The sequence below is a fragment of the Neovison vison genome, chromosome 2 (genome assembly GCF_020171115.1).
Source record: "Neovison vison isolate M4711 chromosome 2, ASM_NN_V1, whole genome shotgun sequence".
NCBI classification, from domain to species: domain Eukaryota; kingdom Metazoa; phylum Chordata; class Mammalia; order Carnivora; family Mustelidae; genus Neogale; species Neogale vison.
The window spans coordinates 13,337,936-13,361,457 of NC_058092.1; the positions used below are offsets into that span (position 1 = coordinate 13,337,936).

The window sequence follows — 23,522 nt, forward strand, 5'->3', positions numbered from 1 at the left end:
AGGGCAGGAACTGCTGCCGGCCAGGAGGCTGCTCCCCCACGGCCCACCCCCAAATCCTCTGTTCAGTGAATGTGTTTTGTGTCCACGCTGCCCACGGGACCCCCTCCCTGTGCCCCTCCGGGTGATGCAGTGAATTTCAGGATCAAATCCTTGGGAAAAGTTGTCTTTGGCTCTGAGCCCCAGATGTGCTGGGGAAGGTGCCCCAGGATGCCAGCTGTGCCGGCTTGGCCTCCTCTCAATGATGGGAAGCTGGGCAGCCGGGAATGGGGAGACGGGGGGGGGTTGGATCTGATCCCAGGTCTCTGCCTTTGGGGACGGTGTAGGCAATGATGAAGGGAGAGCTCCTTGCTTTTGTCTCCTTTGTCCTGTGGCATCACAATCAGGGACAGCCTGGCAGTGGCCAAGAAAAAGCAGGGATGACTGTCCAATGACCAAGACAGGAGGAGGGAAGGAAGGAGACCTGGGGCAGAGGGGCATTACTCAAGCCCGGATGACATCCGAGCTCTGGATGCAGCCCTATGACAACGTTGCCCATGGTGCCATTTGCCACGCCAGGCCTTGGCAAATACTCTTACCGTGACCTAGAATGCCTGTCCCATCACCTAACATCTAAGAAGCTGTGTTAGGTGTTCAGGGGAGGGAGGAAGAGGTTGTCCCTTGTGGGAGAGGTCTAGACCTATTTGTATAACAGACAATTGAAGGAGTTGAACAAGAACAGGAGTGGAAACAGGCGTGGACACTTCCTGAGAGATTTTGTGACTCAGTTTCTCCCATCTGTACAGTGTGATCACATGATTGACTCAGACTAAGTGCTACAAGCACAGCGTACCCAGCCCGGGGTGGGGGGGCACCACCTAGCAGGTGCTCTGTTGATGCTCTGGTGAACGAATGAATGACAGAACACAGAAGTACTTCTAGGAACTCCAGAGATGGAGATAGGAGGAGAAGGGGAGAGAAACTGAAGGCAAAGAGGAAAGAGAGAGAAAGCAGGAATGGGAGGAAGATAATCTCTAACAGCCTGCTTCCTCTTTCCCTCTCCCTTCCTTGGTCTTCTCCTGGCCCTACTATGTGCTCCCCACGTTCCCCTGGAGGCCACAGAGGGTACAGCTCCAGAGCCCCGGCTAGGCTATTCCTTGCTAGCATTCCCTCTGCTGGACTGAGGTGGATAAGAGGCACAGGATCAGTGGGGTCGGGAAGCCAGTTCAGTCCCCAGGGTGTCTTCAGCTCTGATGCCAAGGAGCTTGATCAAGCTGTTCCTGCAACCTCATTGGTCTGGACCTGGTCTGATAGCCCCATCTAGGGCTAAGAAGTAAGCTGTCTCCAGACTCCTGGGCTCTCTCTGCACAGGAAGCAATGACCTTCACCCACACCCAGACTCCGGGGGCGGGTGGAGGGGACTATCAGGTAGGGGCCATGGCCACAACCAAGGTTGTCAGGTAAGGTCTCCTTTTCCAGCCTGGAAGCACAGATCCTGAAACACCCCAGGAAGGGCTTTTGTGTAGAAGTCAAAGTCCAAACCCTTCATATTATAAGCAGGGAAACTGAGGCCCAAGGAGGGAAGGTAACCCTCCTGGGGTCATGGTTCTGGGGATTTAGGGGTGGAATCAGGTCTGGAATCTAAGCTTCTGAGCTGCCAGCCCTTAGCACATGCATGTGCTTTCTGTCTCCCTCCCTCCCCTTCTTCTGGCCTTCCTCTTAGTCCTAGGGGTTTTTTGTTTTGTTTCTTAAGATTTTATTTATTTATTTGACAGAGAGAAATCATAAGTAGTCAGAGAGGCAGGCAGAGAGAGAGGGAGAAGCAGGCTTCCCGATGAGCAGAGAGGCCAAAACGGGGGCTCCATCCCAGGACCCTGAGATCATGACCTGAACCAAAAGCAAAGGCTTAACCAATTGAGCCACCCAGGCGCCCCTACCCTGCCTTTTTCTTCAAGTTAGGTATATGGAGATACAGTTCACGCACAGCAAAATTCTCTCATCTTGGAGAATATAGTTGTAGGAAATTTCAGCAAATGTATTTCATCATGGAACTACTCTGAGTCCTATGTCGTGGCCATCCTTCCGTGTCAGTAGAGCTAACCAAAGTACCCAACTATAGGGGATTTAAAAGCAAGACCGGTTATGCCATAAAGTATGAAGCCAGTCCCCTGAGGCTGGGCATGGAGGTTGCGTCCCCCCATCGCTCTGGTGAGCAGTGCTATGGGAAACACGCTTCCTGAGCTCAGGAGCGATCTGACGGTCAGCGCGGCCGTGGGTGGGAAGGCAGGCACAAAGCGCCCCTCCATCTCACTCTGCCCGCTCCTTCTGCTGCAGGGAACCGGCTGGACGAGGGCTCGGACGTGGAGTCAGAACCCGACCTCCCTCTGAAACGCAAGCAGCGCCGCAGTCGGACCACGTTCACGGCTGAGCAGCTGGAGGAGCTGGAGAAGGCCTTCGAGAGGACCCACTACCCGGACATCTACACCCGCGAGGAGCTGGCGCAGAGGACCAAGCTGACGGAGGCACGTGTGCAGGTGAGACGGGGCCGTGGGTGTTTGCCCTGCGGGCATACTGAAGCTGGCGGAACAGAGAAGGTGGAGGTGGCTGGCGTCCCAGGGTTGAGTGGGCCCCCAGAGGGCTCTCCAGCGGGTGGTCCAGGGACTGTGTAGACGAGGCACGTGATGAGGAGTAAACGGGCAGTAAGTGCTGCTTGACTCACTGAGCACAGGGTGGGCAGCCCTGGGGGAGCCAGGACGTGCAGAGAGACCTGCTGGATTGTGTTCAGCCCTCCAGGGAAGGGCCAGAAGAGAGGGCTCGGGATGCATAAACGGCTCCAGGTCTCTGATGAGGGGAGGAAGTGACTAGAAGGGAAATTGCGGAGAGGCCTAGCTTCTTAAGACAGGTGAAGAGCTTCCCGTTACAGGCAGCATGGAAGCACACGGAGCAGACACGTTCCTGGTGGGTTAGAAGCATCAGAGGGAGGATGGGCAGACCTCGAACACTCCCTCCACGCCCACGAGTGTGCGGTTCCTCATCAGGGGTGCTGGGGGTGGGGGAGGTGGAGAAGGAGCTGAGCCTGCCTGGGCTCCGCCTGGCCCTCACCTGCCACCTGGCCAGCAGCAGGGGAGGGAGCAATCTCCTGTCCCCAGGTCAGGGAGGAAGACAGAGGGTCCCATTGAGCATCTCCTGAGGGAACCCATTCCTGGCCCGTCTTCTCGGCGAGCGAGGGAGACGGGTCTGTAGGAGGGCCCCCCAAACTCTTCACTAGGGACTCCCAGCCGAGCGCAAGCAGCCTTTGCTGGGCACCCACTTTGAGCCTTCTCATACATAACCTGGTGGAACCTCAGACCACCTTGTCAGGCATGGCACCTCCGGGCAGGACACAGGGGCGGAAAGAGGCTTGGAGAAGAGGCATACCCAGGGGCACAGAGCTGGGCCCCCGGAACTCAGTCCCGAAGGAATCCAAAGCCCAAGTTCTTTCCATGGGGGAGGAAGAGGTTGACTCAGAGCCTAGGATTTGAAAGCAGTAGGGAAAGTTCTAGAAGCAAGCTGGTATGTAGGCTCTCCAGGAGCCAGTGTACCTCTCTCCACCCTCCCCGCCCCCACTCCTGGAGTGGGGGGTCTGTGGCGGCCTTTGAGGAAGACCCCCAGGGGAAGGGAGCAGGCAGCAGCAGCCAGCTCGTCTCATTCCCGCCCCTGCTCTGCAGGCTGATATCTGAGCCTGCCCTGGGCTCCGGGCCTCCCTCCCCCGGCTCTGATCCTCCTGCAGCTGTTCTCCTGGGCACATTCCTGGGTGCTTTCTCATTCCCACGTCTGGCGGCTGCGGCTGCTTCCCACCACCTTGAAGCCTGACTGTGCCTTGTAAAATTTCCTGGCTGTCAGGGCCGTGCTTTTATTGGCCCAGGGGACCCAGAAACAGGTGTCACTCAAGGTCCAAGGACGGAGGGGGGCTGGGAATAGGGGGAGCAGGCAGAGCCCAGGCAAATGCGTAACAAGGGAGCCAAGGCAGACTTCTTGCTCATGCTGACTCCTCTGCCATCCTCTGGGCTCCCCCAAGGCAGTGAGTCTTCCCAATTTTAGCCTGAGAATTTAGCTTAATTCCAGCAGGGCAGAGGTCCATATATGTTGGGTTTTAAAAGGACAAACAAAGGTTGACTCCCGAAAAACCAGGACAGGAATGATAGAACATTAGGCCTGGAGGAGATTTGGAAGAGGCAGCTAAGAGGCCCCTGACGGTGGGACTGGATGCCACAGGCCTGGGTTTGCACTGGTCTCTGACTCTAATCAGCTGAATCACCTTCAACCGATCAGTTTCCCTTCCTGAGACTTCGTTTCCCATCTGTAAATAAAGGGAAGGAACTAAATGATCATCAAAGCTCCTTAAAGTTCTAGGATCCTTATTTACTGACAATCAGAGCTGCCTTGTGAGGTGATGAGATCCCCATTACTGGAAGCATTCAAGTCAAAGTACAATGTCCAGTGGATCAGAAAACCTGGTGAGAGTGCTCCTGCTGTGGGTAGTCAGGCAGGGTGCTCAAAGCCTCCTGAGCACTGCGCCGAGTCTATGGTGTTGGGGTCTCGGGTCTCTGTTTCTAAGAGTCTGTGGTTCTGGGATTTTGCAGTCCTGAGACATGTCATCTCAGTGGCCCCAGTGAGGTGGTGGGAGGGTAGAGCCGGTCAGAGCAGGCTCAGAGCCAGATGCCGAGGTGTGAGGTCCAGCTCCAGCACGCATCCCTCCGGCCTTAGTTTCCACATCTGCAAAGTGGAGGTGACATTAGTAGCCCCCCCTTATTCTAAGGGTTCAGTGTTTCCACATGAGAAAAACACACACTCAACGTTAAGAAGTGGCTGGCACACAGAAGCGCCACAGGCGGGGTACATTCTCATTAAGCTGCACCTGTTCTTGATGGTTCCAATCCTGACCACCACGGGAACTCCCAGTGCCTTCCTCTGGCGCTCACTTAACGGAACACCTATCCCACGCAGGTCGCTGGTCTAGGCGCCGGGGACCCAGCAGACAGAAATCTCTGCTGTCACGGAGCTGTAGCCCAGGAAACAAGGAAACAGGAACACATGTCAGGCGGGGTTCTAGTAACCCAGATACGTTCCCTCCCTCGGGCTCTGCTCCAGCGGGCTTTTGAAGCCTGCAGGTGTCACTTGGCATCTGTGATGTCTGGGGGAGACACCCCTGTCTCGCCGGCAGGCAGCAAGCCACCAGGAAGTGTGGGGAAGGGGGTCAGGCAGGAGGACACATGCCTGGGGACCAGTAACTTCCTCTGGAAGAATCTTCATTTTTTTTTTTTTTAAGATTTTACTTATTTATTTGACAGACAGAGATCACAAGTAGGCAGAGAGGCAGGTAGAGAGAGAGGAAGGGAAGCAGGATCCCTGCTGAGCAGGACCCTGGGATGATGACCTGGGCCGAAGGCAGAGGCTTAACCCACTGAGCCACCCAGGTGCCCAAGAATCTTCATTTTTAAACAGCTGGGGGCCAACCGTGCATCTTCCTTGGAGGTAAACAAATCCACTTTGTCCCAAGTGCAGGGATCTCTGAGCCTGCGTATTTCCTCCAGAAACAGAGCCACCCTGAATGGAATCCCATTTTAGAAGCACTGGAAGAACTCGCTGATGAACTACGGTGACTGCATCTTTCCCTAAGAGTAGATCGTGTTTATCGTCCCCTTCTTCTGTGCTAGGGACGATGTGTTCCACCTACGTTATCCTTAGCATCCTCCCTGTAATCCTAGAAGGTCGGTACGGTCAGTCACTCCCTTTCCAGGTGAGAAACCTGAGCTTTAGTGGAGGACAGAAATGTCCTAAAGACACAGTTACGAAGCACCAGTGCTGGGACTTGAACCCAAGTCTGCCTGTCCCGTTCTTTTCTTCTGTGCTCCATCCGGAGAAGGACCAGATGGAATATTCAGCTCCGTAAAAGCTGCTTCCCGCAGTGTCCTGCTCCCAGCGCGAGGTATTGATAGAAGGATCAAAAATGGTTACCAAAACTCGGCCTCTGCTCTCAAAGAATGCAGCGCTGATCGGGGATTCTGGGTGGGTGCTGGGGCTACCCCTGTCCCTCCCGGAGCCTCTGCTCCCCTCCTGTGAATGGGCCACTTGCCCCGGTTGCTGGCTAAGAGCTCCCGCAGCTTAACCATCAGAGACTTTTCTAGAAGGATGATAGTTGCACATGTCGTTCTAAGCACTTGGCCAGTGTGAACTCATTGGAGGTCCAGAAGCACCAGAGGGGATTGCCAGTGTTAGGTACAAAGAAGCAAAGGCACAGAGGGTTAAGGGAATTTGCCCATCTTAGCTAGGAGTTAGAGGTAGGAATCAAGCCGAGGCTGTCAGGCTCTAGAGTCCCTGCTCTTAATCATCCTGTTATACTTTGTGAGGAGGGAGGTGCCTGCCAGGAAGGAGGCATTCCAGGGAAAACAGAACAATAGAGGAAGAAGAGGTGAGAGAATTGACAGCAAAGGGCGTGTCATCTCCTCCGGGAAGTCCTCCCAGATTCTGAGAGGTGAAGTCGGAAGCCCATCCTCACACCTCCTCCCAGCACCTGTATGTCCCCTGAGCTTACTGCCCTGGGAAACAGGCATTCTTTGCCTTGTCTGTCACGTGCCCAGGCAGTTTGAAGGAAGGTTGGGACTGTCCCGTTCTGCTCTCCATCTTTAGCATCTGGCTTGGCACGGAGCAGAGTCCCAGCGAAGGTTTGAGATGAGAAGGAGGGAGGGAGAAGGAAAAGACCGGGAAGGATGGGAGGGGAAGGACGTTTCCAACCTCCTTCGGTATTCTTCCTTCGAGGAAGGGGTGACCCCCAGCTAAGGGACAGCGGCAGCGTGCCACACGCGAGCAGCAGGTCCCACAGCTAAGTCATTCTCTGACCAGCTTCGAGATTGCTGCCACATAATACAGGTTACACAGATTGTGATTGAGTTCTAAAATAAAATCGATATATTTCCAAGTGAAAGCATCTACCACTGTTACATCAGGAAGGCCTCTGGAAACACGAGGGAAGGCCGAAAAACACGGTGGATGTCCCGCAGGAGAACAGCACAGGCTGGGGCTCCTTTCTGTGTGCTAAAAAGGAAGCTCAGCAGGTGTTAGCCAGGCACTGAGGCCCCATCAGCATTAAGCCCAAACCTTGTCTCCCCCACACCCGGATGGCCTAGAGGACAAGCAGAGCGGTTCAGGGCTCTTGAAGGTCTGCTGTCTGGGATATTCCTCCCGCATGGGGTGCTAGGAGGCACACCCTTTGGGAAACACAGAATGGAAACAACATGAGCCCCTCCCCCTCTCCCAGAAGCAGGGATCGAGGAGACACTGCCCCCTTTTCACCGGTTCAGAAGCTCCTCGGTCCAACAGTTGGCATCCATCCCACCAGGAGCCCCCTGGGGAGTGGGAAGAAGCCGGGACCTTAATTTTGATCCAAAGTCCATTTTTCACTTCTGATCTGACCACCTCCTCTCCTTTCTCTGAGCATCTTCAACGCATCCGAGGCAGCTTTTCTGTTCATCTGTGTCGGAAAGTTAAGCAGAGCTTCTCTCCTCCAGAAGGATCCAGAAAACGAAAGACACCAGGGGTACAGAAGCACTCTTTGCTCCCCACCATCCAACTGAGACTGCCTCCCCCCCCCCCCCCCGCCGCCCCGCGTCTGCAGACATGGTCTACTGGTTGGGGGAGGGGATGGATCTTAAGTGATCCTATGCCAGGACAGGTCAAGGTCTTCATTGGGTGGAGCGGTTGGCTCCCAACTGAGACTTCCGGCACCAGCCCTGGCAAAGACACACCAGAGCAGGTCTCTATAGCCTTGTTCGTTCCTTTGTTCGTTGTTCATTCAACAAGTATTCCGTGAGCACCTACGGAGCCATAATCGTTGAGCAAGGAGGGTGTGGCCTCTGCCCCTGGGGCTAGAACCGGAGGGGGAGACAATGAGAAGCATAGCCCAGAAACAAATATGTACACTAAGTGAGTGTGGGGGGAGGAGCCCAGGAGGAAGCTGGGGGCCTCTGGCGAGGAGGCAGGAGCTGCCTGAACTTGCCTCAGATGCGGTGATTAGGGAATCAGAGAGGAGGAGGCGTTGCCACTGAGCCTGCTGGTGGAGGAGTCGGCTGCGGGAAGAGGGTCTCGGTTAGAGGGAACAGCATGTGAAAAGCCCATGGCTGGAAAAGAACCCCCCACCCCCGAAGCAGCCCTTGGGTCCCACACTCATTCCCCTTTTTAGGCCCAGAACTCATTGCAAATCCAGATAGGGGAGTTTAGAAACTCAGACTGATTTAAGTTTGAACCTCAGCTTCGTTTCAGCGAACGGTGTGGCCTTGGGCAAAGTATTCGACCTCTGTGAGCCTCAGTTTCCCCTTTCATGAAATGGGACTAAAGGGATGTATCTCATGGGTCTCTGTATGGACAGACGTGAAGCACCAGCCCAGGGCTTGGAGCAGAGGAAGCCTCAAATGTGTTAGGTTATTTTTCCACGGATGCCTAATGAATGCCTATGTCTGTGTGAGGTGGGTTTTCCAGATCGAGGGGGCCTGTGCCGGGTAAACAGAATTTAGCAAAGCCAAGCCACTCGGCTCTGGACAAAGGACTTGTTCTTGCATCTGTCTCTGGCCAGTGGCTCTGGCCAGGTGGGGGGCAGCATGTGTTAGAACGAGGGTGGTCCCCCACGGATGTCCTTTAGGACAGGAGCCGCTACAGTGGAAGGAACACTGCACCCAGAGTCCTCCCGGACCTGGCTGCGCATCCTGCTCACCCTATCACGTGGACGAGTCCCCTGCTGTCTCTGCATCGCTGTTTGCTCATCTGTAAAATGGGGATAACAGTGATACTCCCCTCGCTGGTGGTGAGGACAGGCTGGGATCACGCCCACGGGAGGGCTCTGCCCGCTCTCCAGAGCTGCAGGAAGCTGGGGATCTCCTCCCACGGAGGAGGATCCTGGTCGGACAGAGGGTGATGGCTTGGCAACCGGTTCTAGCTGTGGCTCAGCTCTCCACTCGGAGCCGGGCTGAGGGCTCTCCACTCTCCGCTCTGCACCCCCCAGGTCTGGTTCAGTAACCGCCGTGCCCGCTGGCGTAAGCAGGCAGGAGCCAACCAGCTGGCAGCGTTCAACCACCTTCTGCCTGGGGGCTTCCCGCCCACTGGCATGCCCACGCTGCCCCCCTACCAGCTGCCGGACTCCACCTACCCCACTACCACCATCTCTCAAGGTGAGTGTGCAAGCTTGTCGGGGTACCCCAACCACACCTTTTCACCCCCAACCCCACGTTCCTCCCTTCCTTAACCGAGAAGGAATCATAAGGGCTAAGTTTTAAAGGTTTTATTTATTTACGTGAGAGAGAGAGAGAGAGAGAGAATGAGTGCGGGAGGGGCGGAGGAAGAAGCAGTGTCCCTGATGAACCAGAGCCCAACACGGGGCTCAAAGTAGGGCTCAATGCAAGTCTCAATCCCAGACCCTAAGATCATGACCTGAGCCCAACTCAGATGCTCAACCAACTGAGCCACCAGCTGCCCCAGGGCTATTTTTTTTTTTAATGACCATTTGCCTACTTGCATATGGATAGACTATTAGGACACACACACACACACACACACAAAGGTCTTGCCCTTGAACTTCTTGGTTCTGCCCACAGACCACAGGGCATCCAGGTGAGGGCACAACATAGCCTTCCCATACACTTTTAGCACCGAGCTTCTCAAACTGTAAAGTCACGTGCCTCTCCTGCAGTCATATTAAAATGTAGAAGTGACATACAAGGTCACCCTCCCTCCCGAGACCTTCCTTTCATTCTGCCCCAGCTCACCAACTCTCTTCCCCTCCCAGCACACGTTAGCAGTCCTACTACTTGATGTCCCTATGGCTCCCTCTTAAAGGGCTGGCATGCTGGAGTTCTGGAAGCCCAGGAGGCAGGGGACCTTCCCTGTGATTCCTGATGAAAAATGGAGGATTGTCCAGTCCTCTGGAAGGCTGCGTGGAGGAACCCCGGCAAAGCAGAACAGCAACCCCACAGCGAGGAACAGAAACAGCAGCTCAAACCCTGGGGCCACCACTCACTAGCCTTATCACCTTGCACAAGTGCCCCGACCCTTCCAAGCCTTGGTTTCTTTATCTGTAAAATGGGAACAGTGTTCTTGCTTCATACCCTTAGCCAGTGCTTGTCAAGGCGCCTGGCAAGTGGTTGGTCCCCACAAATGCTATCGGGACAGGCCTGGGTAGATTAACAGAATTCCCAACAAGGCGTGACTCTGAGTCCAGAGGACACTTATTGAGCACCTACTGCGTGCCAAATACTGAGCGACATGGCTGGTTCACAGTTGCCTTGGAGTTTACGTGGAACATTGCTTAGCTGTCTGTCCAGACTCGGCTAGTCCCTCGTGTCCAGCCCAGAAGCCAGCTTGTCCCATCCTGAGTAGTGAGAGTAGGTGGTCCCCTCCCTCTGCTGGGTGGACACTGGGAGGAGGAGGCTTCTGGCTTGTTTTCCAAGCAGGTGCTTCTTTCCCTATGCTGGGACTCCCAGCATCCCTGGGCTGGAGCCCCTCGCTCAGGCCATCTTCTGGGTCTCTCCGCAGATGGGGGCAGCACCGTGCACCGGCCGCAGCCGCTCCCTCCGTCCACCATGCACCAGGGGGGGCTGGCCGCGGCCGCCGCAGCCGCCGACACCAGCTCTGCCTACGGAGCCCGCCACAGCTTCTCCAGCTACTCGGACAGCTTCATGAACCCGGCGGCGTCCTCCAACCACATGAACCCCGTCAGCAACGGCCTGTCTCCCCAGGTAGGTGGCCTCACCAGACTGGTGCCCGGGAAATGGCGGGCTCTTGGGTACCTTGGGGAGAGCTACAGTGGGAAGTGGAGATGCTCCTTCCACCTTCACGGGGCAATGTTCCGGGATCCTTCGCCCTGGGTTCTTGTTCTTCAAGCCGCAGATCCGGGTGACCCAGCAGGCCGCTTCGGAGAAAGGGCTCTGGCCACCACATTATAGATGCACTCCTGGCTTGACAGCCCCCCAGAGCTTATGAAACCGGCCCTCCACCCACCTTATGGCTGCTCGGTCCATAAAAGTCGGGTATTTTCACACAGCGTGCGGGTGGAAGCCTTGTACCGTTTCCTATGGGATGCTGACCGTGGTTCACGCTTTGTTCTAGAACCAGGTCCTGGATGCCGTCCTGGGCTCCATCTCTTGCCTTTCCCCAGGAGTGACCTGTGAGTGAGAGGCAGCATCCGATCGGTAGTGAGAAACACAGCTAAGGTTCTAGAGTTCTAGACTGGGAACCTCATGGGGTCCCCATGGGGTCTTGGAGCTCATTCTCTCACGTCCAATGGGTTGCTGGAGAAGTCCTTCAGGGCCTACTCCTGCTGTCAGAAGTCATGGGGCTGCCCTTAGATCAGGTCAAAAAGACAGGGCTGAGGCTGAAGGCAGTGACTGGTGGGTCTGGGTAGCAGGACGTGGTGATACACGTGACCTTGAGAGTTCTTTTCTGGGGCTACAGTAGGCTCTCAAATACCCACGGAGGAAAGAATTAAATCCAAGCTTGGTTTCACCCTTCCTCCCGCCTTCTGAGTCGCCTCCCTCATGTCTATGGGGACACACATGGCGCAAGCTTTTCTGAACCGTTGTGCTTCGGGTGGGAAAGCTGGAGTCTTGCAGGGGGTTAAATCCCATCTCCACCGCTCAGGGCGTTGGGAAGTTAGCATTGCTGAGCCTCGGTTGGTCCCCCATAGAACTAAACAGTGATCAAACCAGGTGTTGCTGACCTCCTAAGAAGGGTGTTTTCTGAACTTAGTGTCTAACTGGCCAAAGCCTTAGCACCCAGCCTGGCACCAAATAGGGACCAAAAAACATTAGTCCTCTTGCCAACCCCCCATCGCAAGATGATTCAATTAGCGTGAGAAACCTGTTACGTGAAGAAAAAACGGGGCCAAAGGGAAGGTCAGCTCCAGCCCCCTGGCCATATCCATCTAGTTTCTTGTTTTTGTCAATAAAGTTTTATTGGCATATAGCCATGTCCATTTATTTACATATTTATGGCTGCTTTGGGGCTATAATACCACAGCTGAGAAATTTCGAAACAGACCACCCGGCCCACAAAGCAAATAGTGTTCGCTCTCTGGCCCTTACAGAAAACCCATTGCCAACCCTTGGTCTAAGACCTTTGCAAGAATGTTCATTTTCTGCCTGGTTTGGGTTCATCCCTGTTTGCCTCTGTTAGCAAGTGCGGTTGACAGCTGACTGCATTTTCATCTCATCATTTATTTGTGGGTGAGATTCCTTCACCTCTTTCTGTCTTGATTTTTCCCATCCATGAAATGGGGATGATACTAGCATCTCATAGGGTTGTTGAGGAAGCTGTGAGCGGACAGGCATAAAGCACATCACCCAGGTCCAGGGCAGAACTGAGCCCTGGGGGACTTGATCAGCTCTTTGCAGAGCTCCTAACAGTGATGCACCATGTCCTGTTGGAGCCCACATTATGGGGCGGGGAAGACGCAGTCTGCAAACCAGAACATTTATCTGCTGGAATATAGCTGGCGTCTTTGAGGTTCAAGGCCACGGCTTCAGTACTGAGCACACACTGGCTGACCTAACCTTCCAGAGAGTCAAGAGACGGACAGGACAGGACCCAAGAGCTGGCTTGGTGACCGTGGCCATGGAGACCCGAGGTCTCCACACCTAAGGATGCGGTCCAGGCCTGGCCTCACAGTATGAGACAGGTCACAGGAGCACAACTTGGAAGTCTGGAGAAGGACGATCAGATTATATGGACCAGCCTTCTCACTTCATGAATGGGGACCAGGGACCCGTTGGCCGGGCAGAGCCCAGAGTCTAGGGCACCGTCTTGCCGACTTGTAACCCACTGTCTCAGCATGGGCTGAGGTTTCTCCCCAAAGCCCAGTTTTGTCACAGGGCAGAGAAGGGACAAGCAAATAAAGGGCCCCTGGCTTCTGGAGCTTGGCTCAGGGATGGGGTAAAGAGTAAGGATGTCCCAGGAGCTGTGTGAACCCAGAAACAAGCCTCAGGGAAGGAATATAAAAAGAGAGAAGGAAGGAGGGAAAAAAAACAGCCATTACTGTAAGCAGCCAGTAGCCTGACCTTCTCCCTGCCTGAGCTGGACCCTCGTCTCTCCTCCCAGAGACCCTTGCTTGGGAGGCTCCCCCTTTCCCCACTTCAGGCAGAGAGGCTCTGAGGACATGATGGATTGGGCCAACTCTGGAGACTTGCCCAGAGGTTCCCACCAAAGGTGTGAAGACAGATTGCGGGTCTGACGGGGGCAGAGGGGACCAGGAGGTGAACAGCTGCCGCCAGGGAGAGGGGGCTGCACGGAGTGGGGCAGGAGGGCAGGCTGTGTGTGCTTCTGTCCATGTGAATGGCCGGGGTTAAGCTTCGATCGCTTCCGGAGGAAGGGGGCAGCCGGGGATGTTTCTGGGTCTTTACAAGAGTTCCTGGTATTTGTGAGTCCTGGGACAGCCCCTCCTCCCTCTGAGCGGGCCTACTGCACGACTCGGGCACATGGGCGCCATCTCGGGAGGGGTGCGGGCTGGCGCTCTCCACAAGGACAGATCTACTTCCTTGGGTCTCATCCTCCGCCCCCCAGTAGCAGGGTGGTTGTCCGGAGCTCATGTGGGCAAGAGGGATGGGATGGGCTCCGTCTGGGATGGGGCTTCCCCTCCTCTCAGACCGCAGGTAGCCTTGGTCCTTGTTCTTACAAAAGCCCAAAGTGATTCTTTTGGGAAATGAACTTGGGGCTCTGCTGAGCATGTGCTCCTCACACTGGTCTGTGCGCTGCTGCCTGGAGAAGCACCCCCCCCCTCCCGGGGCCCAACCTGGGTCTTTGTCTCAGACCCAGCCTGGGAAGTAGGGGCTGTCAGGCCTCGGAGACTCCACGGAGAGACCTGCCCAGCAGAATCCCATGGAAAAACCATTGATTCAGCTCTGCCTTGGACCCTGCACCCTGGCTGTCAGAGAACAAAGAGTTATGGAGTGCCTGCCATGTGCCAGGCACTGTTCTAGGCCCTGGGGATAAATCAGTGCACATCAGAGATGGAGACCCCCACCCCACCCCCCGCCCTCACGAAGCCGGCGGTCTAACAGGACAGACAGACAATACATAATAAAACCGCAAGTTCACGCAATGTATCTAATACCGCTTTGGCAAGGGCAGCTAAACTTGCAAGCCCCTGTGACCCGCACCCTGTTCTGAGTGTTTCCACTACCCTCACTACTTGGGTAGCAAAACCAGGATTCTGCCCTCCTCTCTGGAGCCTGAGACCAGAACTGACACCACCCTGTGACCTCAGAAATATAAATGCTTACCCTCCTTTATGGAGATTGGCAGCAGCAAGGAGAAATCCTCTCCCATTCTGCTCAGTGGAGATGGAGGGGAAACCTCATTCAACCCATGTCTTGGATGAGAAGACTGAGGCCAGGACCTCAGGTTAGGGGCCAACGGATAGAGTTGACTCACATGGGCAGAGGCTTTCTGAGAACTTCAGACACCAGTGAGGCTTGGTTCCCTCGTAGCCTCACCCCAAAGCCCAGCTTTAGAAGATCAGGGACTCAGTGCTCAGCACGCAGACGTCCCCAGTTTTGCGCATGGGGTCTTTCTGAAGAGGTACAAGGAAAACAAAAGCAGTTGACCCTTGAACGATGTGGGGATGAGAGTTGCCCACCCCCCACAAATCTGAAAATCCATGTCCAAGTTTTGACTCCCCCCAAAACTTTACTAATAGCCTGTAATTGCCCTGAAGCCTTAGTGAGAAGGTAAATAGGGCACAGATACCTGTTTTGTAGGTTCTATTTCTTTTATACTGCATTCTTACGAGAAAGTGAGCTAGAGATGTTGTCATAAGACAACCATAAGAGGGGCACCTGCATGGCTCAGTGGGTTAAGCCTGTGCCTTTTGCTCAGGTCATGATCTCAGGATCCTGGGATCAAGCCCAGCATCTGGCTCTCTGCTCAGCAGGAAGTCTGTTTCCCCCTTCCCCTCTGCCTGCCTCTCTGTCTACTTGTGATCTCTCTCTCTGTGACAAATACATAAATAAAATCTTAAAAAAAAAAAGAAAGAAAGAAAACCATAAAAAGAAAAGCATAAGGAAGAGAAAATACATGTGCTGCGGGGCTGTGCTGTAATCATTGTAATACATTGTAATACAGCGTCTAGAACAGCACCTGGCACAGACGAGGCACCCCGTAACTGTTCGTTATGTGAGAGGCAGGATCCAGGGCAGAGCGTATGAAGTGTCCCCACACATTCAAACCCATGTTGTTCGAGGGTCAATGTTCCCCATGAGACGTAGGGAACTAGGATTCGCAGACCCCCTAGGCTGAGGTCCTTGGAAACGGCTCTTAGATAAAAAACAGCCTGGGACAGCTTGGGCAAGAGGAACCTTTTGTGGCATGAATGTGAATGACAGCAATCCGATGCCTGCCGGGATAGGGCGCGCTGATGGGGGAATGGGCAGGGGTACAAAGGGGACACCTGTGTATCGGTCCCTTAGGATACCTGCCCTTAGGAATCCCCCAGTCTGATGAGGGAGGCACGGCTCCTGCCCTGAGGGACCCCTGGCCTGAAAGAGGAAGAACTCAGCTCTCAACCTCAGGAGCTCACAGTCTGAAATGGGAAAAACTCTATCCTTAGATGCCCTAGGGCAATGGTAGAAGCCAGGGCTCTCCCGGAGAGCTGCCAGTTTGAGGGGACACAGGCTCAAAAAGTCATTCCCGGCTACTCACCATCCAGAGTCCCGAGGAAAGAATCAGGGGTGCAGTTCTGTCCTTTGGCTGAAGGCTACGGGCAGGGTGGGGGCTTGTGCTTGGGGCTTCTTCAGGATCCCCTCAAACCGGGAGCTCTCTGGGAGAGCCCTGGCTTCTACCGCTGCCCTAGAGCATCTATGGATAGAGTCTTATCTATGGATGGCGCATCCTTGGCTTGAGCTCCCCCCACCCTCCGGCTTTTTAGATGCAGATTCTGTCAGAGTTGGAAGTGGAAACTGAGGCCCAGACAGGGAGTGAGAGTTGCTCCAGGCCCCCCAGAACCCCCAAACCCCCAGCCAAGGGCTCCTGCCGCTGCCTCCCAGAAAGGGGGTGTTTCTTCCTTGCCACCTCCGTTCATCTCGCTCCACATTCATTGGGTCCTTTGCTCCTCTCTGGAGCTTAAGGGGAAGGAACCTGTAAAAGGGATTTACATATTTACCTTTTCCCACACTGAACTCACGAAACGTACTCTAAGTGTGTGGTTCTCACAGGCCACGATCCCTGTACAGCAAGTCTTTTTGTCCTTTTCGGCTCCTTGATGTTCTCCTCTCCTTTCCCTCCTTTGCCCAGAATAATTTACGGCAACAGCTAACGTGGAGTAGACGCTCCTGATGGGCCGGCTGGGATGGAGATAAACTCTATAACCACTTTCCCTAACAGAGTCTTGGCCACATCTTGTGACTTTCAGATTATAGATGAGAAAGCCAACTTGTCTGGGGCCATCCATCCATCCATCATCCATCCATGCACCTACCATGTGCCAGGCTCTGTGGTAGGTTCTGGAAAGTGGCAGAGCTGGGATGGGAAGGGTCTGCTTCCAGAGCCCACCGGGCTAGCTGTTCTATCTGCTGCTCCCCCCCCAGGTGCGTCCTGCACCCCATCTGGTGAAGCTGACGTTGGCACCCACGGGGCATGGTCAGGTTCAGAGTCCGAATCCACAAATGCTAAGCTTTCCCTTCCTCCTAAAACAGATAGGAATAAAGCTCAAGGCTTTATTTTAATTTCTTTATGAAAGGGGTATCCGAATGCCTCACCATAATAGATGCCCCTCCTGGCATTCTGCGAGGGTCCCAGGGGAACCGTATACCTATAGAGAGCCAGATCCCACGGAAGCACTCTGGCTCTAGGAAGTCACTGAAACTCTGCAGAAACCCTCCGCCTGGAGAAACAAGTTCAGAGAGGTTCAGCAACTTGCTGAAGGCCACAGAGCCTCTGAGTGGCAGAGCCAGGACCACGCACTGTGCCTTGCGGTGACCCTCAGCGGAATATGACCGCAGGCTCTGGGGAACTGAGCTGTACCCCTCATGCGGTGGGCTCTGGAAACTCCCTGCGCCTCTTTCTCCTATCACTTCCTCCTTGTGTTTTTTTTTTTTTTCTCTTTATTGGCGACACTACGTTTATAATAAGCATTTAAAATGAGTCTTGCTGGACCAGGGACGAGGAAGGAGGAGGGAGAGGGAGATTTGTAGGCAGGAAGACGGGAGGGGGATGGTGGGGTGTTAAATAGCCCAGAATTTTTAAAAAACTGATGCAAATCACTGGTAGGAGAGAAAATTATGTGCAATTACGTCCCGATATTGGAAGGTTTTGCCTAGCCCAGGCAACAAGATCTCATTAACAAGCAGAAAATAAGATTGAAATGGTGTGTAAAAGAGCTGAAAAATGAATTTGAATGCTGCGTTTGTCCACAATTACCCCCTCCTTCACACGTATTTTATTGCAATTTTTTTATTATTCTTAATCTCTCCATTCCTCAAAGCAGATTGGGGACATCCTGGCATTACCAGGGCATCGGGAGGAGGTGTGGAGGATTTCCTGCTCCCCTGAAAGGAGACCCTTCTTTCGCACATTTTCCAAGGTTGGGTTTTGGAGGGATCAGAATTCATTTCTCCAGCTTAGTGGGTTGTAGGAACACGGGGCTTTAACCCCAGCCCCCAGCCGAGTGAGGAGGGAGCGCGCCTCTGCGCCCCGCCCAGCCCTTCCTTCTCCTCCCTTCTGGGCGCCTCTTCTGCCTCCAGCTTCCTTCCCCGTGCCATCTCATGATCTCTTCCAGGTTTGCCCTCTCCCTGGGGATCTCTCCCACAGGCCCTCCCCCCACCACCCAGTAGGAGGAAGAGAGGGGCAAGACACTGCACGGCCCATTGCCATCAAGCAGCTCTGGGGTGGAGTTCTGGTTCGGCCATTTAGTGAGTTGCTGTGTGGCCCTAAGGCAACTTGCTTAACCTCTCTGGGCTTCGTTTTTTTCGTCTGAGAATGGGAGTGATAATCCCGACCTTTCAGGGGGTGCCATGAGGATAAAGGGAGAATTTGAGTAAAATGCCTGGTACATAGCAGGTGCTTAATAAATTCTAAATCCTCTCTCCATCCCTCCATCCCCACCCCCGAATCCGCATCTGTATCTTGGCCTCCAACTCTGCCTTACTCCCTTCCATCTCTTTCCTCCTTCCCTTCCCTCCTCTCTCTCCTACCCTCCCTTCCATTAGTTGGAAAATGCCTGATTCGCTTTCCAGTCCAGGACAGGGTAGTATGTCCCCCTGACCCCAGTCCTGGGAAGAGAGGATCTGGGTGCGGGAAGCACCCTCTTCTGCAGAAAACACAGGGAAAGGCTCTCTCCGCTGTCCTGCCTCAGGTCCCTGGAAAGGATGAGCAAGGATGGAAAGTGACTGGCTCAGGTTGGAAGGACATGGCTCTGACTCTGAGTGGTTTTCCCCAGGATTACAGAGGAGCTGAGTCACCCCACCCACCCCACATACCCATTTCTCATGGTGACCAACAGTAACGGGGTCCGGGGTCAGCTGATGGGAAGGGCTACAGTCTGTGGCCAGAGTTTCTTAGCCTTAAAGCCAAATGCCATTGGGCAGCATTGGCCCTCCCCAGCTGGCTTTCTTCGTGCCCAGGGCTAGTCCAGCTCCCAGACACCCCTCTGCCACATCCACACCTGCCAGCCTTTCTTCCGAGCCCTGATCGAGGCTCCAGGCAGGGGCGGTGGGTAGTATTGGCTCAGCTCATCAGGTGACCCCGCACCCCAAGTGTCCTTTCCCCTTGACTCCTAGCCAGGCCAGCCCTAGGGCAGAGGTGAGTCCCAGGGCTCATAGAATCCGCCGTGGGGCCCTGAGGCATCCTTGAGCCCAGCCAGTCCCTAGAGGGACAGACCCTGCCAAGATCCTGCTCTCACAACCAGCTTTGCCTTTGTCCACAGTTAACCCACCTCAGTGGGAAAAGCTGAGTTATCCCCCACCGCGGCTGCCCCTGCCCGGCAGCTCCTCGCCAAACAAAACCACCTGCTCCCGTCAATCAAAGGCTCAGCTCCAGCCCACAGGGAGAGGCCCGGACAGAGCCTCATCTCCTGTGAAAACAGACCCCTGTTTATTTCTCTGCCTTTCTCACCCATTTTTCCTGGGTGGAGGGGGGCTGGGGAGGCGAGACTGGCTGGGATCAGGAACTTTCCAGACTGCGGTTGAGGAAGTCAGGTCATGCCTATGTGCAGGAAATTGTGGGGGGGGGCTGGTTTATTGCTTCTGGGTGACTTTAGGGTCTTTTTTATCATCGAGGGAGAAGTAAGAGGGTCACCCCTGGCCCTTTCTCCTTCCTTAGAGGACTGGGTGGGATTCTGGAAAGACAGCATCTGGAGTCCACGTCTCTGAGTCTGGAAAAGAGATGTAGGTCAAGGGCTGCCCTCCGTCGGGGCTGCTCTGGGCTGTTTTTTTCCGCCTACCAGGTGCAGCAATCTGGACCGTGCACCTTGAGAAGCTAGGGGTGTGAGCTTACCACAGGCAGAGTGAGACTGGGTGCTCAAGCAAGGTGAGAAGGGGAGCCTGGATGGCAGGGACGTGCTCTTTAGTGGGCGAGGCCTTAGCACCCAGTGGCTGATAATTCATTTTGGCACCGCACAGACCCCAGCGTCTGGTACATAGTAGGCCTCCGACCACCACTGGTGAGCCCCTAAGCCTCTGAAACCTGATCACACGCTCTGCTCTGTTCCCAAAAAGGTTTTTGAGGCCGCTGATCATTTGGTTTGCACTTGAATGTCATTACCTACGACTCCCTTCAAGTTCATTTCCCTAGCTCCTGTTACTAACACAGCTTCTAGGGAGGCTCAAAAAAGAAACAACATGGCTCTCTCTCTCTAACCAAGTATATTTCAGGGGAGACAATATTTAGGGAAGGGGTAGGAGGCTGGTGCTGGCAAGACAACAGCAAATCACAGGGCAAGTACGAAATCCGGGTCTAGTGCAGATGCGTCATGGGCAGGTGGAATGATCCTACAGCCCGGGGTTCCGACACCAGCTTCCTGCTTCCTCGCTTTGTGACCACAGGCAAGTTACATGAGCTCTCCAAGCCTCGGTTTCCTCCGCTATTAGATGAGGCCGATACTGCTCACCCCACAGGATTATGAGCAATAATGAGGCCTTGGGAATGTTCATGGGAAACACCTAGTACCATCCGTACCATCCTGGGCATATAGTAAGAGATCAATAAGTGACAGTTTCCTCCTCTCTGCTTCTCCCTGCTCTGATTAGAAACCGAATGAGCCTTATTCCTCCTTCTCTTGGGCCATTTCTTTTCTGGGACCAGAGGTCTGGCGTGGCCAGTTTTCAACTGGAAATTCAGGAGATCTGAGCTCTCTGCCGGCTCTGCTTCTCCCCCACTGTGCAACCTTCGGTAGATGCTTCCCCTCTGGGCCTTCGTTTCCCCATCTGTGCAATGAAAGAGATGGTCCGGCTGCTAGTAAGGAACCTTCCCGCTCAGAGTCTGCGATTTCTGTGGGTTCTTTGTACGAGCCTGTGAGTCACAGCCCCTAGATCTGTGGGCAGGGGCTGGCCCTCCTCTGTGTCCTGGACCCCCTCCTCACCCTCATGGGGCCCCAGCCTGGGCCTTCTGGGCTTCCCAGCAGGCCTTCGCTTTAGCATCCCAGAGCTGCCTGGTTGGGTGGGAAAGAATGCAGATAGAGGATTTGCCCTTCTTTGTGATTAGCACGGGGGCTTGGAATGAGACAGTCCCAGCAGATAGAGGGGAAGAAAATGAGGGAGATTAGCAATTAATACAGCAGGCAGATGCGCCGAGTGGCTCCAGGCCAGTCCCTGGGGTCCCCAGCGGCCGCCAGGATGGCAGTGACTGGACCTGGGAGGCGGGGTAGATCCCCAGCTAGGACACGCAGCGGGTCCTGGGAGGGAGGGTCTCCAAAGAGTCACACCGTCCCCTGCCCCTAGGATGTTGTGCCCACCGGGACGACTCCTGTGTCTCTCTTCTGTGTCTCTCTACTGGGACTCCTCCTCCCCTACCCTGTCATCTCGAAACTGCTCTCGCTTATTCCTTAAGACTTGGCCAACTTCCAGGACCTTTGCTCACCCCCTCATGGTGGGTTAGTTGTGCTTTCCCTGTGCATTTGTCACATTTTACCGCTGTATTGAAAGTGCTTGTATTACTAGACAATACTAGGTAAAAAGAACTGTTCCTTTTCCAGAGCACTTACATAGGCCAGACGCTGTGCGAAGCCCCTCACGTGGGATCAGCTCATTTAATCTTTTTGCACCATCTCCTTTGGAGGGGGAGGGCCTCATAAATGGGGGGGAGGGTCTCCTAAATGGGGGGGAGGGTACAGAGAAACCAAGCAGTTTAAATCATTTACCTGAGACAAATCGCTAACAAGAGGCAAGCCAGGGACTTGAGCCCTGCCCGTCCGGCGCCAGAGACCATGCTCTCCCCTGGCACATGTCATGAGAACGGTCTGTTTCCCACTTGCTGGTGAGTTTTCATCGTCACTATTCCCAGTGCCCTAAGAGGCAAGAAAGCAGGCTCTGGGGTCCCTGCACCTGGTCCCAGTCTCTAGCACTGTCACTTCCTACCTGCGTTATTCCAAGGAGATTCTGCTCTGCCTCAGTTTCCCCTGCCGTCAGTTGGGTCTAGCGGCTGTTCCCATCTAATAGAGTGGTCCGAGGAATGAGCACATTGAGATCTGCAAAGCGTGTTGGCATCTGGCACACTTCGGGGTAGCTATTTGCAGATGGGGCTTCAAGGCCACACAGTGAGTTGGGGCAGGGCCAGGCCCCAGACATCCTGTTGCAGAAATAATGTTCCCCCGGTGCCCTGAAGTTCCCCCTGCTCCTTCCTGCCTCCTTGTCTAGGCCTCTGCCCTGCCCCAACCTCAGCCCCAGGGTTCCCCTCTCTGTTGACCCTCCCCAGCAGCCCCTCCTCTCTCCTGGCCCTCTCCCCAGCTGTGAACTTTTCTCCAACACTTTTGGGAGTGGGGACAGGTGTTCTGAGCCATCCCGGGGAGTTCGGCTGTAGGATAACGGCTGCTGGAGGGGAAATAGGCAGAGAACATCCTCCCCTGGGGCTCCTGGGAGCATCTGAGATCCAGACCAGTGTCTCCCAGGCACCGCTGGCGACTTTGGAAGGTCAAGCCTGAGCGCCATCCCCATTCCTGTGCGGCCTCGCTCAGTCACTTGCACTCGGCACCTGTTTCCTTGTGAGTGATGAAGGACAGCACTTTCTTTAGGACGACAGACTCCCCCCCTCCCTGGGCCACACCCCCAGCCCAGGCGGTCATGCCTCCCCCTTTCTGTCTCTAGTCTGTCTTGCCTCCACGTCCCATCCCCATTCTTCAGCCCAGAACTTTCTCTTGGTCCCAGCTGATGGGAAACGAACCTGGGTTTCTCCTGGACACTTCCCTCTGTTTCTCCGCTTCCCCCACTCCTTGCTCCAGCTCCCCAGCCCTCCCTGCCCCCTGTCCCTCACCGGACTTGCATCCAGACTGCTCTTAGACCCCTTTCTTCCCTCCTCCCCTCTCTCCCCAAATCCAGTCCTGCTCTCCATTCTCTTTCCCCTAATCTCTCATTCTTTTCCACTCCTTCTCTCATTCCCCTGTGTCTCCAGCCCCCGCTCCCCCAACCCCCTATTTCTCCTTTCCCAACCTCCCCTCTCCGACGGACCTTGCAGGCTTACGACCCTGGGTGGGAAGGGGTGAGTCTCCGGGCGGGGGCTGGGCGCGGTTCCTGGCTGGGAGAGGGGGTGCTGAGTCTGGGCGGGGGCGGGGGGGGGTGCGGCGAGGGATCGGGCCGGATCCGCGCGCCCGCCCTCCCCTCCCTGCGCTCTGCCGCCGCTGCCGCCGCCGCGCCTTTGATCCATGGCCCGAGGCCGCCTGACAGTGGAAAATGCGGGGAGACAAAACCACTCAGTCAAAGTGATTCCCAACAACTGTCTCCCCGAGATAAGGACGCGCTCGGGCTCGGCGGCCTGCTTAATTCCTGCTGCCCGGGCCCGGGACCGGGGAGGAGCGCGAGCCCGGCCGCCCCCGGAACGCGCGCTGTCGGTCCGGCCGGCGGTCCGGCCAAGTGCGCACGGTGGCCCAGGGGCCGGGCGGCGACAGTGGGCGAGCCGGGGGCCAGGCTGGCGCTCCGGAGAGACGGAGAGAAGCAGGCAGAAACGCAGTTCCTCGGTGGGGCCAGGGCTCCTCCCCCAGTCCCTGTGCATTCATTCGGTCCCGTTGCCCCAGTGCACTTGCCCTTCCCTCCCCAGGAACATGCTCAGCCTCCCTCCTTCACTTAGCCAAACCCCCACTCATCTGTCTGGTCTCAGCCCAGAGGCCACTTCCTCTGAGAAACCTTCCGGACCCTGAATTCTAACTTTCTGGATACTGCCATCTCCCCCTAAAGCCAGGACCAGGTTATCCTGGTGGCTCATGTCTCCACCACAAAACCTAGCACACAATAGGGATCCAGTAGACAGCTGTGGGCATGGCTGGACGCCCTGGCCATTTGTTCATTGCCCAGCTCCGTGGCCTCTGCCTTCGAGGACCTTCCTCCCGG

The 23,522-nt window shown here is 55.2% G+C and overlaps 1 protein-coding gene across 2 annotated transcripts in view; it reads left to right on the forward strand.

The window, feature by feature from the left end:
• PAX7 (paired box 7) overlaps positions 1-23,522 on the forward strand; it is a 95,629-nt gene that overhangs the window by 48,297 nt on the left and 23,810 nt on the right. For both annotated transcript variants that reach the window (XM_044236298.1, XM_044236299.1), the window contains exons 5-7: positions 2,311-2,510; positions 9,011-9,176; positions 10,537-10,739. In XM_044236298.1, coding sequence (XP_044092233.1) covers positions 2,311-2,510; positions 9,011-9,176; positions 10,537-10,739 — 569 coding nt within the window. The remainder of the gene's footprint in view (positions 1-2,310; positions 2,511-9,010; positions 9,177-10,536; positions 10,740-23,522) is intronic.